The sequence below is a fragment of the Xiphophorus maculatus genome, chromosome 9, assembly GCF_002775205.1.
Source record: "Xiphophorus maculatus strain JP 163 A chromosome 9, X_maculatus-5.0-male, whole genome shotgun sequence".
NCBI lineage: Eukaryota > Metazoa > Chordata > Actinopteri > Cyprinodontiformes > Poeciliidae > Xiphophorus > Xiphophorus maculatus.
This window is the reverse complement of record NC_036451.1, coordinates 27,188,956-27,215,415: the sequence shown is the minus strand read 5'-3', so window position 1 is coordinate 27,215,415 and position 26,460 is coordinate 27,188,956. Positions and strand designations below refer to the sequence as shown.

The following is a 26,460-nucleotide window of genomic DNA, read 5'->3' as shown; positions in this document are numbered from 1 at the left end:
AGTGTTAGCACCAAACCGCTAGATGCCGCTAGCGTTATGTAAAACCTTGGATGACTTCTTTTTGCCTATTTTGTCAACCCTGCTTGAGTATATATAACCGTATACTAATTGTAATATTGATTTTTAAAGTTAATTATCAAGTTAGATCAGCTCAGGTTGAATTAATAAATTAACGAGCTACATACCATTGGGTGATGTTATTCCCCTGCTTTACACCCTCAGTTCTAACTTAAATATATGGCTGTTTATCTAAAAAAACTAAAGTTGACATTTATAAATTACTAAAAGAAAAAAAAATAAATAAATAAATAAAGTTGAAACACATATGACCACCTCCTTCATTTTTTTCCAGAAACACAAACCTTTATTTTACATTTAACAGGAGCCAAAAGGCTAATTTGATTTTTCTTTAAGAAATGTCAGTAAACCATATTGTAAGACTACAAAGAAAGAAAATGTCTTAAAGAAAAGACACCATTTCTTCTAGAGTCTTTTGTCTGTTACGGTTTTAAAAGAGACACCAACTGAACAGTCCAATCTACAAAAATATCTGCATGCATACCAGCCTGCTCGTGTCAAATAGTCTTTTAAGGGCGGAATGATAAATGTGAATGGAAGTGGTGTAAAGTCCACCAATCTGCACAATCCAGGACATGATGTGAGTAGAAAGACGTGACATCACAAACAGCATAAATAAAGATAGTAAACATATCATTTTTAAATAAGAGGGGTCAACTGTCCAGCAGGTTCTCCTCTGAGTAGTCAGTGGTGTGTTTCCAGTTCCACGATGGTCCACTCTCCCTGTGGGGATGCGGCGTCTTCCGGAGAGAAGCTGGTCACCGTGATGCTGGTGGAGGAGTCTTCCATGGGTGAGATGAGCTCCGCCCATCGTTTGAAAGTCTCCTTCTCCGGTGACAGAAAGGCCTGCCCGTCCAGGCAGTCCCGGGACAAGGACAGCGTCTGCTTGATGAGGTACTGAGCCAAGTTGAGCTCCTCGGGCACCGGGTTGATAACACCCAGGTTAGACTCGTGCTCCGACAGGAGCTGCCTGAGCAAGCTCCAGTCTCGCTTGGCAAAGTCGCTGCCGTTCTCCGCATCCCCTTTCCGCCTCTCGCCGTCCACCTGTTGTCTAACATCTCTGTCCTTATCCAAACAGCGCTCAAACGCTTCTCCCACGTCCATCTCATAAATGGGAGAGAGGACTTTAGATGATCGGTGGTCATGTTTGCAGGTTTGATCCAGTCTGTCAAGACCATTGTCCCCTAAAAACAATTGACAATACTGCAAAATGACAAACTGAAACACTCTTCCACAGTTCTTACACTTAATAGATGACTTACTACACGCTAAGGAGAAACACAGATAACAGATTTTACCCTTAATGCAGCTGTTTCCCTTTCAAACATGATGTCACGTAAGGAGAAGTCAAGGTGGCAGAAGCAGTATGATTAGATAAAAAGAAATGCTATTGCTGTGAACCACAATGTACCAGATGACTGAGATCTCTGTGAAAGGGTAGACAGTAACTTTAAAGGTAATGTACAAAGGAATGTATTTCTGAATGCATCTCTTTATCCAACTCGTAAAGCAAAAGAAGTCATGCATTGCCAGCACCAGTGAACTTTGCATTTTTCTGAGAGTTAACACTGATATGTTCTGAGGTTTGTGCACAGGTCTCTTTACAGGCAGAGCTAGAGAACAAATACTGTCACAAAAATGCAACTGCAAGCTGAAGACACAAAAATGTCATGCTGCCATGTTTTTTTTTTTTTAACATGTCTTCTTATTTTGAACATTCACAATATGGCAAATGAATTTACCAACTCGTTAGCTGATGCTGAAAACAACAGATTTCACTTTTGCAATGGGATAGTACTGCAATAATGGTGCGGCAGGAACACATTTTGGGAATGTGGTTGGGAAAAACCAGAGATGTGGCAGGACTATAACAGCTGCTCTAGACACGCATTACGTACTTTAAACTGGCTACTCACATAAAATTAAATGTACTCAGCAGCAAAACACTTTCCATAAACAATAGACATCTATATCTCTACACACACATCTACTGGGGATGACTAGAGATAATGTACAAAAAAGACATAAAAGGATGGCACAAGTGAAATACAAACTAAAGTGATTACATCATGCATGTGTGCCATGCAAAATAATAATCATAAAAAAACAAACTACAAAGCAAACAAAAACAAACAAACAAAAAGAAACCCTTGGGAATGGGTATTTACCTTAACAGAAAAAGGGACAGCAAAGGGATGCAAACGAAACGTTTCTCCCAAAAAAATATTTTCTGAGAAGCAGTGGCAATATGGTGTCTTCTTTTTCATACAATCATTTTTAGACAATGGGACTTTTGGGTTGGGTCAATCTCACAAACATTTGCTTTACACTTGTAAAGGTGCTACATACAGTATTTTAAAATCAACAAATCATTCTAAGATTTTTATTTATTTTTTTGCTCTTGTTGTAAAAACTGTAAACAAAATTTGTAGTAATAAGCCAGACTTTGGTCAGTGTTTCACCCTACAAACCTGGAGTCCTGTGTTTTGATGGTGGAAAAAAAGTGCGTAATTGAAAGAAAAAAATAAATATCAGGATTTATTCATTTGAGGATTTTCTTTGATAAATTTGTGTTTTCCTAATAATAAATTTACTTATTATGTTGATGATTCTGGAAAGAGAAGGGAAAGAAAAAACTGTATTGTATTGACTGTATTGACTTCTGTAGCACCGTGCTGTGCATGCTGATATGTTGAAAAACATGTTATTCTGGTCCAGATGTGTGGACTTCTGGGACTTTGGAGAACATCAAGTCATGTCACATCTTTAAAGTGCGTGTCACTTTTAATAGCATCCTGTTCAGAAGAGTGCGTGTGTATTGGGATCAAAGGTGTGGAATTGACTGTTCAGAGCGTATTTTACTTCTGTTGTGATGTCACACATTTTAGGAGTTTTTTTTATATTCAAGTATCAACTAAATGCTTAGAAATAAAATTTTCTATGTCAGATGAATTTACCCAGTGGTAAATTTACATTACCGCTGGCTTTTAGCAATAACCCAAACTGATCAAACTGCAGAGCAAAACATCAGTTACATTTTCCATGTAAAGCCCCTTACATACAGAGGTGAATGACTTATCATCAGCACAGACATATCCATCTTCGTAATGTTGCATATCATTTCATATTTTTGTGTGTTTTGCAATATTTCAGTAGCGTTAAGTTGAATGTGCAACAGTTGTATTCAAATGTTGTGACAGCTTGGCTTATGTAGCGATCAAACTGTCAAATGTGTAGTGGAGTAATGTCGGAACGTTTTATTGATACGTTGGCTGAATGCAATCAGAAATATTTACACATAAATAATACATCTCCATATGTTTTGGATTAATTGTGGCCTGAATATGAATTATTTTCACCTATATTTTGTATTTCAGTTGCATTTTTCCTTAATATAAAAAGTATTTTGTGAACAGTGTTGTTCAGACTTGATTTGATCTTATGAATTAATGAGAACGAAAGAAATGTAGTTACACTGGTTCATAGCCAGTGCAGTTTAAGAGGTCACAGTGGCATGAGCAAAACAAAAACTCAGTCGTGATTCCTTTAGTGTTGACATACTGATTCAAAATGCTGTAAGGAGCACCACAGCCTACGACAAACAATCTATAGCTTAAAAGGTCAGATTTTTTCTTCTGTTTAACTGGAATGACAGAGAGAATATTTTTATCTTTATGTACATCAAAGTGCATTGGTCAGAGGCCTCGTCACAAGGCAGCATCTTTTATTTTTAAACAGATGCATTTCTCTTAGTGCGGTTAAGTTTCAGTCATTTACCACTGCCTAAATGCTTTGATCAAACATAGTTTAGCTCTTCTAAAATGCAGAGATTTGGTGAATTGGTTTTATGACACCAAAAATCCAGCTTTAAATGGATATTAATGTGGCTCTGCAATGGATGGATCTGGATGAAGGCAAGTTTTGAGCAATGAAAACATGAAGTGCATTTATGGTTTGGAGTTTGAAGTGATTACTTCACTATTAAGCTCATTTATATCCTTCTTTTCAATACTAGATAAGGTACATGTTGAAAGGAAGTCTGGGAATCGGAGCTAAGGAGAATTAATTTTGCAAGGACAAATTTGGTGACTACGGAAATTTGATGGTCTGGATTTGGGGTCTACAATGGGGCCGTAGATCATACATTACCTGATGGAGATTGTGCAGCTTGCACAGCAGAGCCCCCTCTCAGTTGAGGTTCATTTAAGTCTAGATGTAAATCTGCTTTCTTGCTCTCTGAGGTATTGGGGAGACCCTTGTTATTCCCTCCATTGTACTGTTCAGTGTGGTGCAGATCCAGGTGGCATGGGCGCTCCTGGGGAGGCACCTCCTTAGTGTCAGAGTCCAGAACTTTATCCGATATAACATGATTGCTCTCTTCTTTGGTTGGTTCTTGGATTTCTGTGAGGAATACAAACTCCTCTTTCTCTTCTATGTTGAGTTTCATGGCAGTGGTTTCGGGTTTGAGCGGCGGGGTGTTCTGTTTGTGACCTGAAGGACACGTAGTGGAGTCGCACTCGAAAACATCACAGGGAGTGAAAGCTTCATCTGTTTGCTGAGGTGGAGTCTGGGCACCTCCTTCCTCTGAACCTAGCTCCTCACACTCGTCAACAGACAGCAGCACTGACCGGCGGAAGGTAGAGGTGGACTGGTAGTCCGGTTGGTCGTTGTTCTCCTGGTCTGGGCAGTCATCATCAAAAGCCAGGTTAATGATGCCCTGAAAGTGTGGGGAAGGTTCTGTTGTTGGCAGTGATCCATCACCTGGAATAACTTCGACTTCAGACCTCTCATCTTCCGTTTCCTCCTCTTCCTCATCGTCATCTTCTTCATTTTCTTCTTCCTCGGAATAGTTGGGAACACCTTTCATGCTCTCATTGGTTCTGACCTCCGTGTGCTCTATCAGAACCTCCTCTCTTTGCAACCAAGAACGTGGACGTTGTCTAGCTCCCTCCTCTTCGCTGGTGGTCTCGGCCTCTCTGCCACGCAAACGCACCTCTACCCTCAAACTAGCGCCGCCTTCATACATCTTCAACTCCTCTGGGGTGCTTGTGTCACTGCTGCTGCGACCCAAGAAGTCAGAACAGCGCATGGTACCGCACTTGGACACCCCTCTGTCGTTGGAGCAGTCATCGTCTTGTGACCCTCCGGCGTCATAGTCCTCAGAGCGGGGCTTGATGTCATCAGACGATGTGGTATGCGTGCTGCCGCTCTCGGATTCAGGGCTGATTTGATGATTGATTCCACTCCAGGAGTCCTCTATGGGGGTGTCGATACTTCCCATGCTGCCAGGGGTGCCGGCCAGACATTCTGTGTCTTTTGAGGAATTCAGTGATCGAAACTCGTGCTCTGGTCCACCGTTTACATTAATAGTGATTACGGCATCTTGAAATGGCTTTGTTTTACTTTTATCCAACTGTTCACAAGCGACTGCTTCTGCAAAGTGGACATGATGGACTTTGTTAGGTGTTGGTGTAACACTGGTCTCATCTTGGGGACTCGTTTGGATTTCTGACTCTGCTTCAGTCTTCTGCACAATGTGGTCAGTGCTCACTTCTGAAGGTAGGAATTCCTCCTCACTCTGCCCTACTGGATGTAAACTTTGTGCCGCAGAAGGCATAAGTTGCACAATATCCTTACGCTTCACAGTATTACCGGAGTCGTCAATTGGACTCTGCTCTGATGTTTTACCATTCACTGCTTCTAATTTTTTACTTTCTGATATCTTGGATGGAGCAGGACTGGATGGTTTGGAGGTTTTTGGTGAAGCTTTTTCAGCTGATGAGTCTGGGGTATTTTTTGGCTTTGATCCAGACTTGGTACTCAAGGAGACTTTGGCTGTTTTGGCATTAGATTTAGCCGAGACTCCATTCGCTGATACAGGTTTTACGGTCTTCTTTTTAGTATCACTGGTGACTTTATTGGTGCCTGAGGATTTGAGTCCATCCTTGCTATCTTCCTTTCTGGGAGAGGCTTGCTTTTTCGTAGAAGTTCCAAGCTTGGAGACTAAAGGAAAAAAATATACTCAAAACATGAATTCACTTTTACAATATTTTGACAGACAGCTACATTAAGGAGCTTGAACAACTCACCATGATGGTCCAATGTAGTTCTTCCCTTGGTGTCTGGTTTTGCTGCTGCAGCAGACTTTTCTGCTGGACTAGTTCTGGTTTTAGCTGGATCTTTCACACTTGATTTATTGGTTGGGCTGGTAAAATAGGTGAACAAGAAGCCAAAGGGATAATTTTACAAACAATACATTACAAAAATAAAACATTTGGTTTAAAAGAAGTCACTTTCACTCCAATTTTTATTTCATTCATGAGACAAGGTAAATTAGGAATGGCAACTGCATTTACTTTCCCCTTCCATTTTTTTCACGGGTAACTCTCCATCTAATTATTAATTAGAAGGAAACAGAACAAAACCTGTAAATATTTTATGCTTTAATGTATGTTTGTTCTCCATGTCAGGACATAATGAAAAAAAAATCCCCAGTTGGCACTGAAATTGAGAAAATATGTTGGAATGCAATTTTTTTAGCAATCTAAAGAGCTGCAAAGATTAGGCTGCTTCCAAACTATTTGGAGTCCATCATTCAACAGTGTAGATTACTTAGAAGTGGAAAGCATTGAGGAGAGCTGCCAGTTTTTCTTGGGTTGAGACATGTCAGTAAGTTCAAATAATCAGAAAGACTCTAATGATCAAACAATCAGAAGGCCTCCATTTGGAAGGGTATAAGTTTGTGTCAGGACAATTAGAAACAGATGGGAGCAAAGTATGCTGCAAATTGATAATTCCAAACCTTTTTATTTATTGTGGCGGAAGAGCGCAAACAAGGTCAACTGGTTGGGTCAACCCGCAACGAACAAAAACACAGAGATTTCAGAGAAACTGCCCCCAACCAATGGGACACACTAAAATGACATCATCGACACACTACCAATGGAGATACACTCAACTTGACTAGAACTGAACCAGACATTAACCGGCTAGTGTGAGGCTTGACAATGGAGAAGGAGCGTTAGTGTCACTGAGCTGGCTATTAGAACTGTATTTGGCTTATTTTATACAACACTTAGGCTTATTCTAAACTGGGTCATGTGACAAGACAATGATTCAAAATGCGACAGTAAATTAAGCAACTGATTGACAAGAAAATAGAGCGTGGCAATGGCCCAATCACACAGTCAGGCAAAAGGCATTGGCCCATAATTAGGTAAGCTATGAACTATTCAAGATCTACAAACCTTATTAAACTAAAGAGGGTTTTTTAAAGACAGAGGCCGAAATTCCTCCACAGCATTATGAAAGAATCAGATAAAAGGCAGACAGTTACTTCAAGTTAGAGATGCAGAAGGCAAGTTCAACGTTTTAATTCAAAGCAATCAAAACGTTTTCCATTCCAGCCCATTTAATCATCGATAAAACGATGACTAGTAAAAAATATTTTTGTATCCAACATGTATCAATCTGAGGACCAGCCTGAAAGATGGTGCACTTAACTGTTAACTTTGCACAGTCTAGTGCAGGATGTTTCCTTTTAGCATTTAAGAAAAAGCCAGGTTTTTAGCCACCACAGCCCAGTAATGCTAAGTTTGAAATGGATATTTTTAACATCTCTGAAGAGGAAACAAGAGGCTTGTCACAGCACACTGCACAGTTGTTTTTATCCTCCTGAGAACAACTTGATCCAAACACACACACACACGAAAGGACGCACAAAAACTCAACACTGATTTAGCTTGTGTCACTTTGCACCATTGTTATTTTGTACTTGTCAAGTTTTGGTCTGTTCATAACTAATATTTCCTTTTGCCAAAACATGTTTTGTACAGACTATGAGCTGGTTCCTACCTGCTTTTTTTCTGCTTGTAGGCCACAACAAGAAACTATACGTCAATAACAATAATATTCTTGCAGGAGGAGGTTATCTGTTTCCTTTCAGAAATCCTACTAATCTTTCATATAAAACTCCAGCCTTTCCAGACTTTACCTTCCAGAGTTCTAAGGCCTTTTAATGGTCATTTTAAAATGTGAAATGCAAAAGTTCTTTATGAATATATGGCAACTACCACTGCAGCTGCCAGCAGAAAAAAAGAAAGAGTAACTGAAAGAGACAGAAAGAAAGAGGGAGAGAGAAAGACAAAAAGAAACAATCTTATCTATAGTTGAAAACAGAGAAATCTAATTTACTGACCGATAAAGAACCCTATAATGTGTTTCAGTCAGTGGTCATAATGGCCCATGAGTGGTTCGAACAGGGATCTGAGTCGCAGTCAATAAATATAGAGTGTAATAAAGATTCTCTAGATTTGAGAACTGTTATGATTACTTATCTCTATAGTTTATCAAAACACTCAAACCATAGAAGAGATGGATATGAATTTATTTTGTTTCCAGCTATGAAATGAAAGGAAGCTGAAGCCAGTAACTCTCACCTGCTGGTCCTTGCTGTGTCGGACCTCTGAGGTTGTTTGGTCAGAGGCGACTTGTTCACTGCTTTGGCCTGTGGCTTGGACTTTGTACCTAGAAAGCAGGACATGAAACACATGAACATCTGTTAGAAATGAACTGTGCATCAAACAATCTCATTAAAGAAAACAAGAATTATCAGTAACATGAGTAATTATTAGTTATGAGAATGAGGTGTTCTGGGATTGTGCGAACTCAAGAAAACAAAACTACTTTTGTACATGTATCTCTTTTGTACAGATGTGTAATGAAGAATTATAACAGTAATTTGGTTCCGTGGTCTTATCAAACATATGCATCAACTAAGCCAGAGTTACAATGGAGTATTACCAAGAAAAAAAAAAGAATAAAAACAATAAAATAAAATTACGATAATGAAGTCATACAATTACATGAATAAAATCATAATATTAACATCTATGAAGAGGAAACAAGAGAAATAAAGTTGAATTAATATGAAAATAAAGTTGTATTTTTCTGGGGATAAAGTCATAGTAATACCAGATTAACATCACAATATTATGAGAATAAAGTCAAATGAGAATAAAGTTTAAAAATACATGAATAAAGTCATAATATTTTGAGAATAACGTAATTTAAGAAGAAAGTCCAAATACGAGAATAAAGGCATACTACTCTGAGAATAAAGTCATGATATTGCATGACTAAAGTCGTAATATTATAACTTTATTCTCGTAATTTCATTTTTGTTTATTTTCTCAGCTTGGCCCTAATACTCCGTCCTACAGACTGGTCAGCTGTTAGATCAAACATTTTGGAGACAGAGTCAAACAGCTGAATGAACAGCCTTCCACAGTGGTGATTGTATATTTGTACCAGCAGGACTGGACAGGACAGTTGGTCGTCCAGCTCCAGCTCCCTCATTAAAAAGCTCAGTGGTCTGACCCCCCCCCCCCCATGTGACAGCTGTGGAAGGCTGCAACCTCTGCTGCCACCTGCAGACTGACGAAGAGAGTTGCTTTGTTTCCGGACAAATCAGCATTCAGACGTGAAATAAGCCCCTTCTTCCAAAGCTCCCTCCCAGGGACAGCACAGTATTGATTACACTAATTAAACCGATGTTCCTTTCTAATTCCGGCTACAGTTTTATCTCTGGAGGCGACTTAACAACCATTCAGCTTCGGCTGCTGTTCTGCCGCTAGAGGATAATGAATCTTGGTGATGCTGATGAAACATAAAGAAGTCAATAAAAGAGTGTAAACCTGGAATAGAGTGGCTGTCGTGCAGACTGCTGGCACAGTTTTCTGGCGAGGTAGTGGCTGATGTGGATGAAGCACTGGGATGTGCTTGGGTAGTAACGGCAACGGCGGACTTGTCGGCTTTTCCCGCTGAACCTTTCTGGGCCTTCGCTACAGTCGCCTGGGTTGTGGTTGTGCAGCTGGGGGGGGAGGTTTTAGGCCTCGCGCCTGGGTTCGGCTTCTTTTCTTGCTCTTTTGGCCCGTGGGAGTTTCTCGAGCCATTTGCCCCGGCCACATCCCGCTTTGCCCCGCCGTTGACAACCGCTGCGCCGGCCGACGCTGTCTTCGCCTTTGTCGCCACGCTCCTATCTTGTTTCTTTGCGTTCTTTGCTTTAGAGTTTTGGCTTTCTCCCGGCTTGCTCGCCGTGCTCAGACCATCAGATTTCATGGCTGACGCGGCACTGCGGAGGTCTGGGTTTCTGTTTTGCGGCGCCCGGTTTGTCCTGTGAACCGGAGAGCTCTCAGACTGAGATGTGGGGCATTTTACAGCCTTTGACTGCAGGATAAAAATAAACAAGAGTCATGTTACTGTATTACTGCACTAGGTCAATCAGCAGGGAATAAAAAAAAGAAAAATCAGCAGTAAAGGGATAGTGGATAAAATTAGACCATTGTGTTACATTGATGTCTAATCTCAGATCTACGCTGAGTCTATCAAAAGGCAGCTTTCTATTTTGGCACACAGAACTTGACTTTCTACATGAACTGAGGGACATGCAGAGCTTTTAGCCACTAATTTATGATGTCTTAGCGTTTAGACAACACATCAGTTACATCCCATAAATCTGTTCACTTTCTATTTCTAGCTTTTACTATGGGGGCATCTGACACACTGTGACTAAAGGATGGCCACTTCCATGGATTGCCATGAGCTAAACTTGCCCTTTAAGTTTGCAAAATTCTTGCAATGACAAAATTAGAGATGCACCAAGAAAACAACTGGTAACTGCAACCAGACAATATTACATTTTCCTGCTCTGTTTGTAGATCAACTATGACAATGCCTTGTCATAGTCTCTTTAAAAACTAAATCCTTTCTGAAATTCCATCTTCAGGAAATCATAACAACATGGCTCCTCTATTAACTCTTTAATAATGTTTTTACCAGTGTTTCACTGACAAGTAGCTCCTATAATGAGATCAGCACACGAGCAGTTCAGCCAAGTGTCGCTAATTGCTGCTGGCTAGTCTGAAGGACCTGAGTGGTGGAACCACAGAGGAGTGCTGCTCTGTGAGGCAGAAGCTCAAAAGTTTCTAAACTGCAGCTCTGAGGAGGAGCTGTGCCTCAGAGGCTGTGCCTGGCTAGGTCCAACCAGGTGTTTTGCACAGCTGAATGGTTACCATAGAGATTAAAGGATTCCTCAAACATGAATGAAAGAATCAAAGCAACACTCCAGGAATGTTTTTGATAAAGGACTAACATTATAACATGATGTAAAGCTCAAAACTGTTGATTTTTACATAACACTGTCCCTTTAAAGCTTCTATATAGTTACAGTAAAAGCATAAAATCCTAGGTTTTCCTGTTGTTGAAACAGCTGTTATTATATGAAAGGATCTATAAAACTAACTATTAGGGGCTGAGACATGCCTCTACATGTTGAGGTGTGCAAAAACAAGAAAACAAATTGGTGAGCAATTAGCTGTTTTGCCTGGTTAAATAACTAATTAACTGGGTTTCATTTCTATAAATACTTGTGCCCCACAACTTGAACAGCTTCACTGAAGTGATAGATTTGGGCAATTGAAAAAAAGATTGTTTTATTTTCATTATAAAGAAATTTTCAATTTATGCATAAAAGCAAAATGAAATGTTACTTGTGTCTGATCCAAACAGATGAATCATCATTACCTGTGAGCTAGTGAACACTGGCTTTTTACCGAGTCTTCGATTGTCACCTTTATCAATAGCCTCTGTCAGAAGGTGGAGAAAAAAAGTCACCGATGAACAAATGAGGTTTACCAAAAATATAACAACATTAACACAATATAACAACAACAATACATTATTTCAATCACATATTTAACATAAAAAACAAATATCGTTAATGATCTTTCATTTACATCTGGTACATTCTCTTACAAGCAAAGTTCCACATTTATTAAACATAAAGGTTCTAAATCCTAAATCCTTAGAATCTAAACACACAGCTAAGAACTGTAGGACCACTGGGCCAAACACAGATACCAGTCATATCAATTATTCATGCATCCCATTTCCAAATATTATTAGATCAACATGAATGAAGCGGGTTGGTAATTGCATTTGTGAAAGCTTTTAAATGTATGCAGAGCCACAACAGCAGCAGGCTAAGCTTCATCCTGTTAAAAACAAGCATGGCGCATCTGGTCCATTTACCATGTTGATGTGCATTCATAAGCCAGCGAGCTGCACACACACTGCCACCATGTCTCATAAAAGCTCTGGCTGGATATTAAATGGGTTAGCAGCCAGCGCGCTGCTGTAATATAAGAAGCTGGAGCAGAGAGAACTTTGGAGGATTTTTATGTAAGGAGAGCCACCGGCTTTAGTAGAAGACAACAAATGAAAAGCATTCACATTACTTCCATACTCAGAGCCAGGGTTTAAGACAGAATTCCAGCCTTTACCTGCTAATATCCTCTCTTTGTGTTTGGGTGAGAGTGCCTCCCATCCCGGCGTGTGGCGAGCCGCATAAGAGGTCTGAAGCAGGAAGGTCCAGAGGCGCCCGCGTAGAGTGCCGATCTCCTGCCTGAACGGCTGGCGGTGACACAGAGGAGACAGGCAGAAGAATGGAAGGGGTGCGCTGCAGCGCGGGCGAATCAGCAGCTGCTTCAAGAATGTTTCACCATGGCAACAAATACCCTCGCCTCCTCCCTTTTCCCTCTCTTTCTCTCTCTCTCTCTCTGCCCCTCCCTTGCCCTCTGCCTCTGTGGCTGAGCTCTCCTAAATGGAATCTGGGACCTCATGAGCCGATGTCCATATTTCTGTTTTCACACCTGGTTATAAACATGGAGCTGGAGGACAAACGGTAACCAACGCTGCTCTCTGCTGTCACAAATCTTACCAACAACACACTGCCTTCGACATTAGACACACACGGCTAGATTAGTGAGGCAGCCGGCGTACGTCACAGCGTCCCCCAGCCTAATCCATCCTGCTCTACTGTACATGGCTTTAACTCCTGCAGCCAGGTCACTTTGTCATGGGAGCCATCTCACAAGCTTAGCTCTCGTCTTTACGTTGCTTTGCAGATGATTTCTCTTGCTGGTTAACGGAAAACAAAGCACCTGAATCTCAATCTGAGGCTGCATGCTGTCATTGAATTCTGAAGACCAAAGAATAAAATCGGGTATCATCCGTTCTGCTGGAAGACTTTGTCAAACAGCCTCTGGGCCTGCTGTTGATTGATATAGCAACTGAATGATGCTGTTTGAGAGTTCGATTTCCTATAATTAATAACATCAGCAAAGGTCTGATTTTTCAGACCTTTGTAGATGAGATGTGATCTTATGCGAGTACCCATTGGCAATAAAAATGCTTTTTGAATGACAAACACAAAAAAATATTGTTTTAAGTCTCCCACATTAAACTAAACATGTGACATTATAATGAAATAAATAAAGAAGTAATGTATTGTGGAAGAGGGGTCTGTAAATCATTGTAGATCCAAAACATAAACATACATTTGTTGGTTTGCATAACGAAAAGCATGCGGTTTCCAAATATTTATTTTTGTAGACTAGCAAACAAAATGTGTCTAATCACAGCAGCAAGAACAGGATTTGGGTCACTTTTTAAAATGCTATATTTTGCCAATTATAATAAATCAATTAAGTGCAGAATTTGGTTTCCCTGAGGACTTAGACAAATTTATACTAGTCTTAAATTAGGAGCCAAAAAAAATAAAAAATCTGTCCAGTGGCTGAAAATGCCACACTTTGGTCTGACTGAGTTCCAAAATAAAGTCACTGCAGGATCAAAAACATTCATGCTACTAAAAACTGTTGTAAAATCTACTGAATTATGTAAGTAACCATATAATGTATCATGTATTGTCTATTCTGGATTTGCATTTACATAATTCTACAAACTAATAAAGTAAAACCTTCAAATTTAATAAGGTCGTGCTTTCTTTTAACAAACATATGTTCAATCAACGACAATCCAACTAAGAATAAGGATTAGTTTACCTCCTCTTGTTTTTGATATTCCAGGTGGAAATCTCCATCAAAGTTATCTTCACACAGAGAGTGGACAGCAGTGAACAGATCGCAGCAGTTGTCCACTGCTACACCCTCCCTCACCGCCAAGCACAACTTCTTCAGCAGCGTCGGCTCTCTGGTAAACTCCTCCCTCTGCAAGTCAGTGACACACCAAGGAGAAAACAGATGCAATGTAAAAGTCTTCACATTTCTTAAGATTTTTCACATTTTGTCACATTAAACCCACTAATTGTAGGTTTCTGGTGAAGAAATGGCATCATGAGGAAGTTCTAAAACATTATTCCAAAATGTAAAACTTTGAATTTAAATAGCACCGATCAATCCATCATGAAAAAAAGAGGCCCGGCTGACATATCTGTTGCTAGTTGGGAACTGAATGTTTACTGCAGCTCTGAGAAAGGTAAAACATCCAAAAGGTAAAACAATTCCAAAATCGCCAGCCTGTGGTGAGAATTTTAAAGGTCAAACTGGTGTTTGTTTGGCATTTTGGTTGAACAGATTTTATTTCACACTGTAAGAACCTGATTTAAGGAGGTTACAGGAAGCTGAAGCTGTTGTTTACTTCTGTTTCCTGCCTTCTGTCTGGCCGAGTTGAATAAATTAAATACAAGCGAATTTGAGTGCAGCAAAGTCGGCTTCTCAGAAAAGATGAATATTTTTGTGCCGTACTTGACATTTTAAACTGTGAGAAAATAATTTTATCCTGATTAAAAATAAATAGCTTAAAAAACAAATATGAATCATTCTTGAACTGCAGTTGGCAGCAGAAATGTTCCCTGGGCCGCACGGTGAGCACTGCCTGCTTAAAAGGTGTGGAGCCGTTATTACCCTGCGGAGGTCGTGGAAGGCCTGAGTGTGGATCACCCTAGGGAGGTGCTGGACTACGAAGTGCAGGCTCTCTTCCTGGAGCTCCACGGCCATGGCCCTCACATGCTGGGCCCACTTCACCTCCGGGAGGCTGCCAATCAGCTGCTCCGTGCCACAGAGCAGCGTCACTGCGTTCCGTGCAGTCTGAGGGAAAACATCTATCAGCTAAAGAAAAACTCTCTAAGAACAACAAACAACAAAAGAGGTGAAACGAATAGCATCAGATAAAATAATAATAATAATAATAATTTACTCTTGCCCAACCCCCTGTTGATCAGAGGAGGGAATTCCCTCATAGTGCTGTATTGTCAGCATGTACCAAGTCTGAACCACAGCGGGTCAGTCTTGATTCACAGATTCACAGCCACCAATTGCAAGCACAGATCAATCTTCATCAAAGTCCTGAATTAGGCCGATGCTAATAACAGAATTGAATAAAGCTCATCTATAATCAGATCATCGTGCTTTTTCCTTCCTGTGGAAATGAACTGTTTAAATGGATGTTTGGGCTTGAAAAGAGAAGATCAGATGACTGTGGGAGGAGTCCACTCACCATTGTGTCCGTTACGGCTGTGATGCAGGCGCGCTGCAGCTCCGGGGACAGGAGGGAGAAGTTCCTCTCACACCAGGCTTTCACAAAATGTTCCGCTACCCACCTGAATACGCAGAGTGGACATAATTAAAAAGCATTTCCTGAAGCCATAGGCTCTACACAGTGTGCATGTGGTTTAATTTCTGATTACAGATTTTACTTTATAACTACGCATTATTTTGAGTTCATCACATGAACCAGTAGTATGCAGGGATGTTTGTGGCTATAGTGTGGAAGAGAGAAAAAGAAAAGTTTGAGTGTAAAGATTTAAGGAAAGCGCTGTATAAAGGTGGATTCTCACAATGAAAAATAGTAAATTATCCAAAAACATTCTAAAACGTAAAAGTATTTATGTAAATTGAATTATATAATATTAAAGCCAGACTAGAATGAAAGAAAAACATTCAAATTTAGGCTTGTAGACAAGCTGTGTTTCTCATTAAAGCAGATTGCCCCGGAACCTTGTCCTCGTCTCTTGGTTGCTTAATAAGAGAAGCATGAACCCAAAGCCTGGTTACCTAGCAACAAGATAGTGACGAAAAATGTCTGAAAGAAGTCAATCAGCTGCAACCAGGAGTGGAAAGAATGACTCCAACTATGCCCAGTCATAAATAACTGTAATTTTTCAAAATGTTTTCATATAACATACAAACATGTCGGAATATTAGTATTCAATGTGAATTATATTCTATAATGTATCATTGTATAGCATTCAGAATGTGATTTTTTTCTCATTAACAGTTGCTACTTGGTGCTGAATGCAAACTTACCCCCTACAGAGCATGTGGAGGTTTTGGAGCCCTAATGCGTGTGTGAGCGACAAGCACTCTAGAACCGTTCTCTGAACCCCATCAACTGGCTGCTGGAAATGAGAGAAAGAAAAAAAAGACCATCCATTTAAAAAACTGATGTTTTAGTGCTAATATTTTACCAAAGAAATCCTTTGTATACACCAAGTAAATATTATGTTTTTTTATGAAGAGAAACAAGCTGGTCTGTGAAAATATAACAGTGTGAAGTGTTACAGTCAAGTTCATGACTTGATCTAAATTCTAAACTTTGTTTAAAAAAAAAGATTTAAAAACCCCAAAAACCAGAAGAAAACTGGAAGTGGATGTGTAACATGTTCTGCCCCAAACCAACATATTTAGTAAGTAAAGCACTAAAATATAACAGAGGCGCAGTGTAAATTAACTTACAATCTTTATAGCAAAATAAGTGCATACAGTGGTGAAGCACTGCTGGTATGCAAAATTTCATAGCCTATTATATTTAATGTGTCATCCATTCCAACTCATCCTGCCAACAATAAAATGTATTTGACTGGTTGGATGGACTTTTACTGTCCTTTACATCGACTCCTGATCAAAATGGCCAACAGAAAAGAAATGGAGCAAAAAAAAAATAGGTGGGTTTATCAGAGTTGACAACAGATTAGTAATTTGATGTTTGTAAATTAAATGACAGAGAATTTCTAAGTTTTATTCAAAATTAAAGACAAAACCTCTTAATGTTAGCAGACTGCCTTCAGTAACACAGATGCTTCTCTAACCTTGGGGAAGAAGCGGCAGTAGTCTCGGGTAAAAATCATCTCCACCAAGTCCTTGAGCCCCTCTAGACCCAACATGTCTGCAGCTATGGTAACCTGACTGTGTGGTAGAGAGATAGCATTCAGATTAGCCTGTTTTCTCATTGAGTGCAGTGATTTCTGAACCCCATACTCAGACACACGGTACCTGGCGTTGGCTCCGCTGGGCAAATCCATGACAGCTCCGTACATAAACTGGAGCAAGATTTCCATCTCATCTGGTCCCAAGCTGAAAAGGTTGACATCAATAAACATTTAAAAAACTGCAAAAACCTTTGTTCAATCACCATTTGATTCAAATTCAACGATGTTTCTTCACTAGTTCACAATTATTTGCATTGGACCTACAGTATGTCAGATACAATAAGGCTAATAAGCTAACAAGGGTATATTAGTGAAGTCCTGCGAGAAAAGAAACCTACATAGAATAAACAAGACTAAATAGTCCTGCGATGACAAAATTTTAGACGCATTTAAGGCCAACATATTTTTTTTAAAGAGAATTTAACATATTTTCAAGCCTGGATTTTAGATACATAAATTTAAGACTTTTTCAAATCGGGCAGACACCCTCAGTTCAGATGTCTCAATTGGATTTTAATGTCACTGTTGGTCAGGAGAAGGAAACAAAGAGTTCCACTCATTATTTTGTACACCATGGCAAAATACAGATAGTCATCAATAACTTTGGTTTTTGACTTTGTTAAAGTTTGTACACTTCTGCAAACAAGTTGTTGCACCATTTTAAATATAGTTTCCAAAAATAGAAGTGTTTGTTTTTGACACTGAAGACTACAGAGAAAATTTTTTGGTCTATATGTGTACAAACTTGCGTTTACATCACAAAAACAGTTCTGCTAAGAGCTGCTTAAACATCACCCTGACTCCTGTAAATACAATCATACATTATCCAGCACTTAATGCACGAGACTGCAGCCTGAGGGTGAAGGAAAAGGCTTCCCTAGCGAATCAACACAATCACTCTCCAATCTGACAGCCGTGTCTTCTTCTGTTACCCTCAGATCAGCAATGCACGGACGGATGACACTTTACGTCATGGAGGAGAAAAAAGAAACAAACTGTGGAGGCAGAGATGGTGTGGGTGTTAACAGTTGCTCCTCAGCATCTTTGGAAGGCTAGACATTAATGCATCTCAAACAAGAACCTTTGTTGGTAGGAATCCAAACACCATCAAAGATCTTACTAGTGGCATCCTATAAGTACTTGGGTTTGCAAAGTAAAACGTTGAGATTTGAGGTGAGGAGAAGTCTTACCCATGCAGAGTGATGCATTGTCTGGTGCTCTCCATCCAACTCCCACTGAGCATAGCACGGAAGTACTGAGAACGTGCACACAGGATCGCCCTAGAAAGCCAATGAAGCAGAATTTTTTCTTAATGCATATGTCGTATGCTTAGAATGGTTTATTTCTGTTCTATAATTCATTTTACTTACATGCTTTATTAAAGATGGTGTTTGAAACTTTTTGCATATGTACTCCCAATTACCCACACAATCGTATCATCCTCATACAGCTTTAGTAAAGGTCTGAACTATCTATTCAATGAAGTTTAGTTAAGGGACAGAGAGAACTTTATCTCTGCTGCCATGGCAATCACAGCTGATCAGAGCGTGGCCCAGCTTCTCTGTGATGAGCACAGGAGTCGAGAGGAAGCTGTCTCCATGGTTACTAGTTGGAACTACTACCTTTGAATCACTGAATGACCACCCACTGTTGAGTGGGGCAGCACATGCTGCACCTCTGCTGCTGTACGTGTTACATAATGTAGAAAGGGCACACTCAACATAACATAAGGCTTCAACATGACACCATAATGTAAAGGTGTACAGCAGCTCTTAATGTAGCACCACCTACTGGATAAAGGAATAATATTGTGAAATTTCTATTCAGGTAGTGATCCTATGCACTTTTAAAGAGAAAATCTGCAATATAACTGTGGATATCCCTCTTACACTCAATCATGAATAGCCTCATCTGCTAGGCAATGTAGAATACAATGTGGTTGGAATATGCAAATATGTCAAAATTGATAAAAGTTTTCTGGTTTGTTCATATTTACCATAACCTTCAAATACTGAGCCCTGCCAACCCATTCACAACTCTTGATTTTTAGACCTGTTATAAACACTATTTATAAAGGGATTTTATGTGATAAAGTTAGTAATTTTGTTTATTTTACTTTAAATCTGAAAGTGTTTGCAGAAGGAACACAAACGCCTGTCCCTGCAGCCCTTATGTCCAGATTTCCACTTTCAGAAAACGTTTTGCTCTGGTAGGCAGGCATAAGCCTTGGCTTCAGCCTAACTATGGGTAAAGTATTATTGTTTTTGATTTCTGCGTTTAATGTTGATAATTGACCAAATTTAAGTGAAACTGAATTGAACTTTTGCCTTTTGCCATCTGATTAGTTTTTCCCATAGTTAGAGATACTATTGCTAGGTTTAAATTAAAACATGATCAAATGTTAAAATGGCCCAGTCAAAGTCTGGATTTGAATCCAATTAAGAATCTGAAGCAAAAATCGAAAATATATGCTAATAACAGCTACTCAGCTTGAATCATACTGCAGTATATAATATTGAAATGATTCCATGTCTAGATGCACAATGCTGATAGAGTACCACCCAATTAGATTCACAGCTGGAAACCCAGCAAAAGGTGGTTCTACAAATATTAACTCAGTAGGGCTGCATACAAAATGCACACTACATTTTCAGATTTGTAGCAAGCAGTAAGAACCTCTAAAAACAAGGTATTGTTGGGGCCTGCCATAAATACATTGCATTGAAGAGCAACATTAGCTTAATAGCTAAAATTAGCATTATAGATAATTTGATACGAAAGCTAAACTTAACATGCTGAATTGAAAAGTCTGTGTTAATCAACATGCTATTGATAGCATTTTAGCTAATTTTAGCTTCTAAACTGCTGTTAGCAAACATTATGACATAAGTCAATGTTAGTCAACAAGGCTAATGACTGCCCTTATGCTTCTGAGAAATGGAATCTTAACCTTAGCAATTTTTCAAATTTTAGCTTATATATTGCTGTTTGCATACTAGATGGAGTATATTACTGGAGGTCAACATGCTATTGATAGCTCATATGTTACTGACAGCATTTTAGCTAACTCTGGACATTTGCATGATATGCAACAAAGAGACACAAACTATATTTTGTTTTAAGCCATTTAAGCTTTAATGCTCAAACTTGAGGCCCACAAAAACTAAGTCAGCATCAGAACCCCTCATTTGAGTCCGAATACGCTCACTGTGGAAGGTTGCTTTTAAATTTCTTCAGAAATGTTCTAGATTCCCTTCCCACTTCTATTCAACTATTCACTCATTCTAATAGTGGAGGTTTGTTTTCTGAGGATACCATCAAACTATATGAATATTAAATGCTTCAAGTTCTGTATATTTTGCAAATTAGTAACCGAGTTCAAAACACAATTTGATATTACTTATTTAGTTATAAATTAACTTCAACAAAAACTTTAAGAAACAATTTGGGATCTAAAAGAGCTCCTTTACTCAGCAAAGCCATGAGATTTCCCATCATTAGAAAAGATTCAGGTGCATGAACACTTTTCAAAGAAACTGTAGTCTAGTGGATAGCTACTAAAGTAGCTCTACCTGTGGCAGGAGAAGACCTGCTCAGCCACCTGGATGGTGATGTCGCACTGCTCTCCCCTTTTGTACAGATTCAGCAAGTCAGCACCAAGGCCTGAGGCTGGTTCAAGAACAAACACACCTGGACAGGAGCAGAGATTAATAATAAGGAAGCACCAAAACATCTTACGTGAACTTTAATCTGCTCTGGATACATTATGTGACTGATAAAACAATGTAAACTAAGGGAATAAAGACAAGGTAGGGTCTAAATCTGTAGTCATTTAAAGCAGGAACTTGTTATAATTAGCAGGAACAGCAACAAAGGCCCAAACAGGATTAGCTCTTAAGTAGATTATGACTAAGAAAACATAATGTGAGGAAAGTGGATAGAGGTGGGCAGCTTAGTGGTCACATGATCCAGAATAAACCCTCCACGTGTTGATCTGTTTACCTGAGTCAATGGAACTGCGAGGATCTGCTCGGTTTGCAGCGCTGCTCTCTGCGTCGCGGTTTGCTTCAGGCGTTCGCATGCTCTGCTCTGCTGTGTACACTTGCCTGTGGGTAAGACTCTGAAAGTTAATTAAAACGGAACCTTTTGTGCGTTCCCAAGCTACAGTATCATCTGACACAAAATGACTTCTGTCGCCACAGGACTGAGTAGTATTTTCACCCTGTGGGCAGAGACGTTTATCTTAATCAGTGACATAAACCTTCTCAAAAACAATGTATATTCTGTATTTTGCCTGGTATACTACCTTGACCACATGGGAACTGAGAAGCAGTATTGTATTCATTTCTCTAATTGGCTAACATCTGTTTTCCTAAAATGTATTTAACTCAGAACAAAAGATACAGTCCTCTATTAGCACAAGCAGGCACATAGCTCAGGCAGAAAGGGGTTGAGGTTGGAAATGAATCACTGCTCCTGGTGGAGAAAACTAGGTATTACACCTCCTGTTATGGCAGATGAGTTGCAGCTTCTCTGCATTAAAGGAAGTCGGTTGATGTGGGAGATATTACAGTGAACGTAAAAAGCTTTTATGTACACTAGTATGAACGTCATAGCAATAATGATTTGATTGTTCATTATTCATTTTATTTCAGGATGGAACATGTCTACAACCACCAGTCTTAGTGATGCTTCAAAACAAGAACTGGGTGAAAAGGTCTGAACACAAGGTCAAAATTATACTTAGTCCAGAGCACTAATATTTAGAGAAATGTTCATCGGGGAGTTGCAGAGAAGCAATCAATAAGCCTTAGGCAGGATTCTGATTGGATATTTATCCAGTCTTTTTTATCGCTAATGCTAGAGTTTGATTCATTTAGCTCTGAAGAATGATCCATACTTTTCCAACATCACTCAGGTGAGGGTGGCTGTTTGTCTGTCACAGTTTGGGCTCCTGTTGGAACATCCTGTTATATTCAAGTTTAAATCATCCAGAAACAAAGTTGAGTTGAAACTGAAGAATGTACATGTAGTCTATTTTGTCCAGTCCACAGGAACCATTGGCACTGAAGCAGTTCAAAACTTGGCTGTTCTGACAGGGCAAGGATCATAAAAAGATTGTATAACTGTTTTGGAAAGCAACATTAAGCTTCTGGAATTGTTCAAACCTCAACTCCAATAAAATGAAATGGACTGTGCACAATAGCCAGCTCTCTCCAATGAAACCCAGCGAGTTCAATGAAGCTGGATCAAATTAAAACTTCAGAAGGAAACTCACTTGCCTAAATGAAATAATTACACTTTTATATTCATTTTGAAGAAGGCCCTATTCTCAGCCTTCATCTCTTCAGTTGGCAGCCAGTTATGAGTCGGCATTCAGTGCAAACAACATCAAAAGTTCACATGTAATTATAAGCATTCCTAATGTGATGTAGGAGCCCATGACTGCTGTAAGAATCTGTGTCTCTGCTTTCCCAGCAGCAGCTGCTTTTTAAGGATGAGCGTATATAGTTAACAGAGAACCCGAGTAACATATTGACTTATTTGCTGCTTCTCCCTAAAGGATCAAACCTCTCAATGAGACATCTGAACCCTTTCAAGTATGAGTCACAAACAGAAAATTCTCAGCGGTATTATGAATTCCTCTAAACGACTCGACTCACAGATTGTTAAAGCTCATTTATAGTATCATTATAACCGAGACGTTAAATGAGGATGCTTTCAGGCGTGCCGTGGTGGCGTAGGGGTTAGTGCGACCCACATTTGGAGGCCTCAAGTCCTCAAAGCGGCTGTAGCGGGTTCGACTCCCGGACCCGGCGACGTTTACTGCATGTCTTCCCCCTCTCCTTCCCTCTTTCCTGTCAGCCTACTTCATAAAAAAGGGACTCTAGAGGCCACAAAAAGATCCCCTGGAGGGGTAAAAAAAAAAAAAAAAAAAAAAAGAGGCTGCTTTTAGAGAAGTCGACTCAACTTTTCTTTAATAACACAATTATGGAAGCATTTTTGGCATTTATTGAGGTTCATAACATATGTAAATGAACCTCTGTAAGACACCCAGTGGAAGTTTAGTGCCAAAAGAAATGCCGGTCTGAGGCTTTAAGTGATGCTGTTCTGTGAAGTAATCCAGGAAACAGAAGAGAACTCAGAATCTACCTGAGAAAATCCTTCAGTGCCGGCAGATCGTAACCTGGCAGATGGATGATGATGGGATCTTTATGTGTCTGTCCTTGTAGGAGATGAGGAGCTCTGGCCAGCAACACGGCTCTGTGAGCTCGGACTGAACCAGAACCCGCATACAGGGAGACATCTGCCTCAAGTTCCTCCTGCAGCAACCTGGAGAGACACACAGCAGTTATTTTCCAGGTTTCTGCCTCAGACTTTAAAACCATAGCAACAAATACACAGATATTAAAACCAAGAAAAAATAGAAATGAAACATTTTACACATTTTCTCAGAATTCCATATCATCACATTCAGTCATTTTTTTGCCAAAAGTGATTTTGACATAAAAAAAATAAATAATAAAAACTTTTAACCTAAATCTTACATTTTACTTAGTAAACGTTTTACCTAGGTCACAATTTTAGGAAAGTGACAGCATAGGGGTGCACCGATTGCAGTTTTTTGTATGATCACACACAGATCTTTAAAAAATTTGCTGAAAATAGCGAGAAAGTAACCGAGTCGGCAACAGTAGGGTGACTATTGTTAACCGCAAATGTGCAGACATGACCAGCTGGGCCGGTCTGTCAGTCAGCTCTCCCTTTGTAGAGGTAGATAAGATCAGTTTTACATGCAAGTATCAGCCGATCGCCAATATAACGTGTTTTAAGGAATTCCATACTTTGCCTGACTTAAATATCCAGAGTGGTCAACCTTGTTTACTCATTTAAAGTCTAAATACAAACCTTCCCTATAAGATCAGAGCACAGTGGTGCAGCTACTATGGAACCAGGAAAAAAAATAAAGTAAAACACCAACTTGATGGGTTGATGGGTAAATGAAAAAAAATCAAAGGTAAAAAAACTTTTTGATACTCTGTTTTAGAGGGTCAGAAAAATCTATTCCACAGAGAATCACAATTTCTAGTCCTGGGAATTCTGAATCAATTCAAAAAGCTCAAAAATTGAGTCTGCTTAATTTTTTGTACAAATAATATTTTGAATCATTCTTTTTATTTAATAAAAAGCCAGGCAGCTAAGCTAACTGAATGCTGGTCATTTAAGTTACAGGATTCGATGCACACGCCTAGTTTTGTATAAATATAAACTGATGGAATTTGATGCAGTATTTAACTCTCTTTCCCCCTTGTCACTCACATTTTTGAAACAGAATAATTATAAGATTAGTAAATTTGGTTTCCGAATTATAAGCCGTTTCTGAATTGAATCGTAACCCTAAAAATCAGAATCAAATTGAATTGCTAGGCACTTAAAGATTTGCATCTCTTCTCTATTTTGTTTACTCCCTTCTTATCCACACCCAGAGATACATTAATCAAATTCCCATACTTTTCAAGCCTCATCGTAATTCCTGTCCAGAGCTTTAAATATATATCCGATGGCCTGTTTTTCCACATGAGGACTTTGGAACACACAAGTCCTGAGGCGGTCCACTTCTTCTTTACCATCATCATATCTCATCCTGCCGCTATGACTGATCTGGGTGACCCAGAAAACAGGCCGCGTCGGCCAAGTGTGCATTCATAGATCAAATGCCGGTATCACATTTGTTCTGCAGCTCCAATCACAGTAAAGAAAAAAAAACTGACAGGTCACTCTTGTTAAAAGAAGATTCCCATCCCAGATGGCTTGTATCAATGTGACCAATTAGCTAATTAAAAAAGTTTGTTTATAGAAGAAATTCCTTGTGAGCTCGGTGTGTTGATATCTTCTTCATATGGCTTCACTTTAAAAGTCAGGCTCACGGCTATCCCTCTTTAACATTTTTCTTACAATTATATTATTCAAGATATAATTTTAAAATATATTTTGCAATATGATTTTACAAAAATTAAGTATACTCAACCACAAGAATTTCTGTGTACAGTATTTATCTGGAGTTCTTCAAGTGATCAGCCAAAACAAAGAGGTGTAATAATTGTGAAGTGTGAGGACAACAATACGTGATTTTTTTCAATGCCTGTGCAGTTAGAGGTAAATATTACCTGTTGAGGTCTGCAGACAAAGCTGATGATAAGCATCTCCTCAGTTGCTCTTTGTATTTGCGCTCTTTGGCCTGGAATTCTCTTGCAGCTTCAGTGTTGATCATGGCTCAAGAAATTCTCTAAAAGATAAACATATAATACATCTCACTTTGTGATTTGAGAACAGATTCAAGTTGCAAATAATGGCATGATAATCTAAACAGTTGGGGAAAAACATATTCACTCAGAAACCATACTATATTATCTTACTGACTGCAGATTTAATCAAATGTCTCTGTGTATTATATGGATATTTCTGCAGGTTGTTGTATTTGTAGCAATACCGCTTTTCGCCGAACTGACCGGAGAGGCGCTGTTTCGCAAGTTAGTGGTAACGACAGGTAGCGGCTACAAGAATCAAAATTATTTGACAACGATGACGAGGTCATTTTCACCGCACATTCATAACGTAAATAAAGGCGTAAATTATTTTTAAAATATCAAGCGCTTAGTTAATAAATAAAAGAAACAGGGGGAGTTAAAAGTCCAGTAGTTATTTAACCGTGTCTGAATTAATACCAACAAAACCACATAAACATACCGGAAACATACCTGAGCTGTCAGAGTGTGCCTGTTTTGTCTCCGTTAGCTTCCGTCTGTGCTTCACCAAATACACTGGACATCTCTTTATCTTCCTGTCAAAGCTAGCATGCTAGCGCTAGCTAAGACTGGCCACCGATAACGGTGCATGTGATTAAACGTGAACTTCGAGTGGCTCGTGACAAAAACAGACCAGCACAAATAATATTCCGTGTTTTTTTTCTCTTTGGCAGCATTTGTATATATTCACGTAGCGACATTACAAGGGTGCTGACCCACTGACCGATGTTGTTGACATCACTGCTGCACGCTGCTCCCCGCCCACGAGACACGGTTGGACAAATAACCAAGGAGCGGACGAGTCAGGAAGTATTCTGACATGCGCAGTGCAAGCACGTGGACTGTCACGCTTTTAGGACGACGCCTTTCTCTGTCCCCGATATTCTCAACTCTAAATAGCTTGTTAGTTGCATTCACGCTATCTCTCCCATTAGGAGGTGATAGATCTGATTCGTTTTTGCAGTTTTCTGCATCCAAATGGTTATGCATGAATATAAACAATACAAA

At 39.4% G+C, this 26,460-nt stretch overlaps 1 protein-coding gene across 2 annotated transcripts; it reads right to left on the bottom strand.

Moving 5' to 3' along the window:
* Nucleotides 1-341: 341 nt before the first annotated feature.
* LOC102224251 (uncharacterized protein KIAA1107-like) lies at nt 342-26,236 on the bottom strand. 2 transcript variants are annotated; one of them, XM_005807120.3, is made up of 19 exons: nt 25,906-26,236; nt 25,315-25,433; nt 23,300-23,479; nt 21,149-21,252; nt 20,719-20,836; nt 18,337-18,426; nt 17,211-17,291; nt 17,027-17,123; nt 16,245-16,336; nt 15,436-15,538; nt 14,844-15,026; nt 13,983-14,147; nt 12,420-12,549; nt 11,662-11,723; nt 9,774-10,305; nt 8,517-8,604; nt 6,168-6,283; nt 4,228-6,081; nt 342-1,262 (listed from the first exon to the last, which is right to left on the bottom strand). In XM_005807120.3, exons 2-19 carry the CDS (start codon nt 25,416-25,418, stop codon nt 763-765), a joined length of 4,599 nt encoding a protein of 1,532 aa, XP_005807177.2. In that variant the 5' UTR covers nt 25,419-25,433; nt 25,906-26,236; the 3' UTR covers nt 342-762. The 2 variants fall into 2 exon arrangements, with proteins under 2 accessions (XP_005807177.2, XP_023195113.1); XM_023339345.1 differs by having other exon boundaries at nt 16,245-16,333.
* Between the last annotated feature and the right edge of the window lie 224 nt (nt 26,237-26,460).

Excerpts from the sequence above, each read along its gene's own strand:
- LOC102224251 (XM_005807120.3), bottom strand. The coding sequence starts at position 25,418 with ATGATCAACACTGAAGCTGCAAGAGAATTCCAGGCCAAAGAGCGCAAA. Across the intron at positions 17,292-18,336 it reads CAATGCATCACTCTGCATGG|CTTGGGACCAGATGAGATGG; the intron begins GTAAGACTTCTC and ends CAACCTTTTCAG. Across the intron at positions 16,337-17,026 it reads ACTGCCGCTTCTTCCCCAAG|CAGCCAGTTGATGGGGTTCA; the intron begins GTTAGAGAAGCA and ends TCTCATTTCCAG.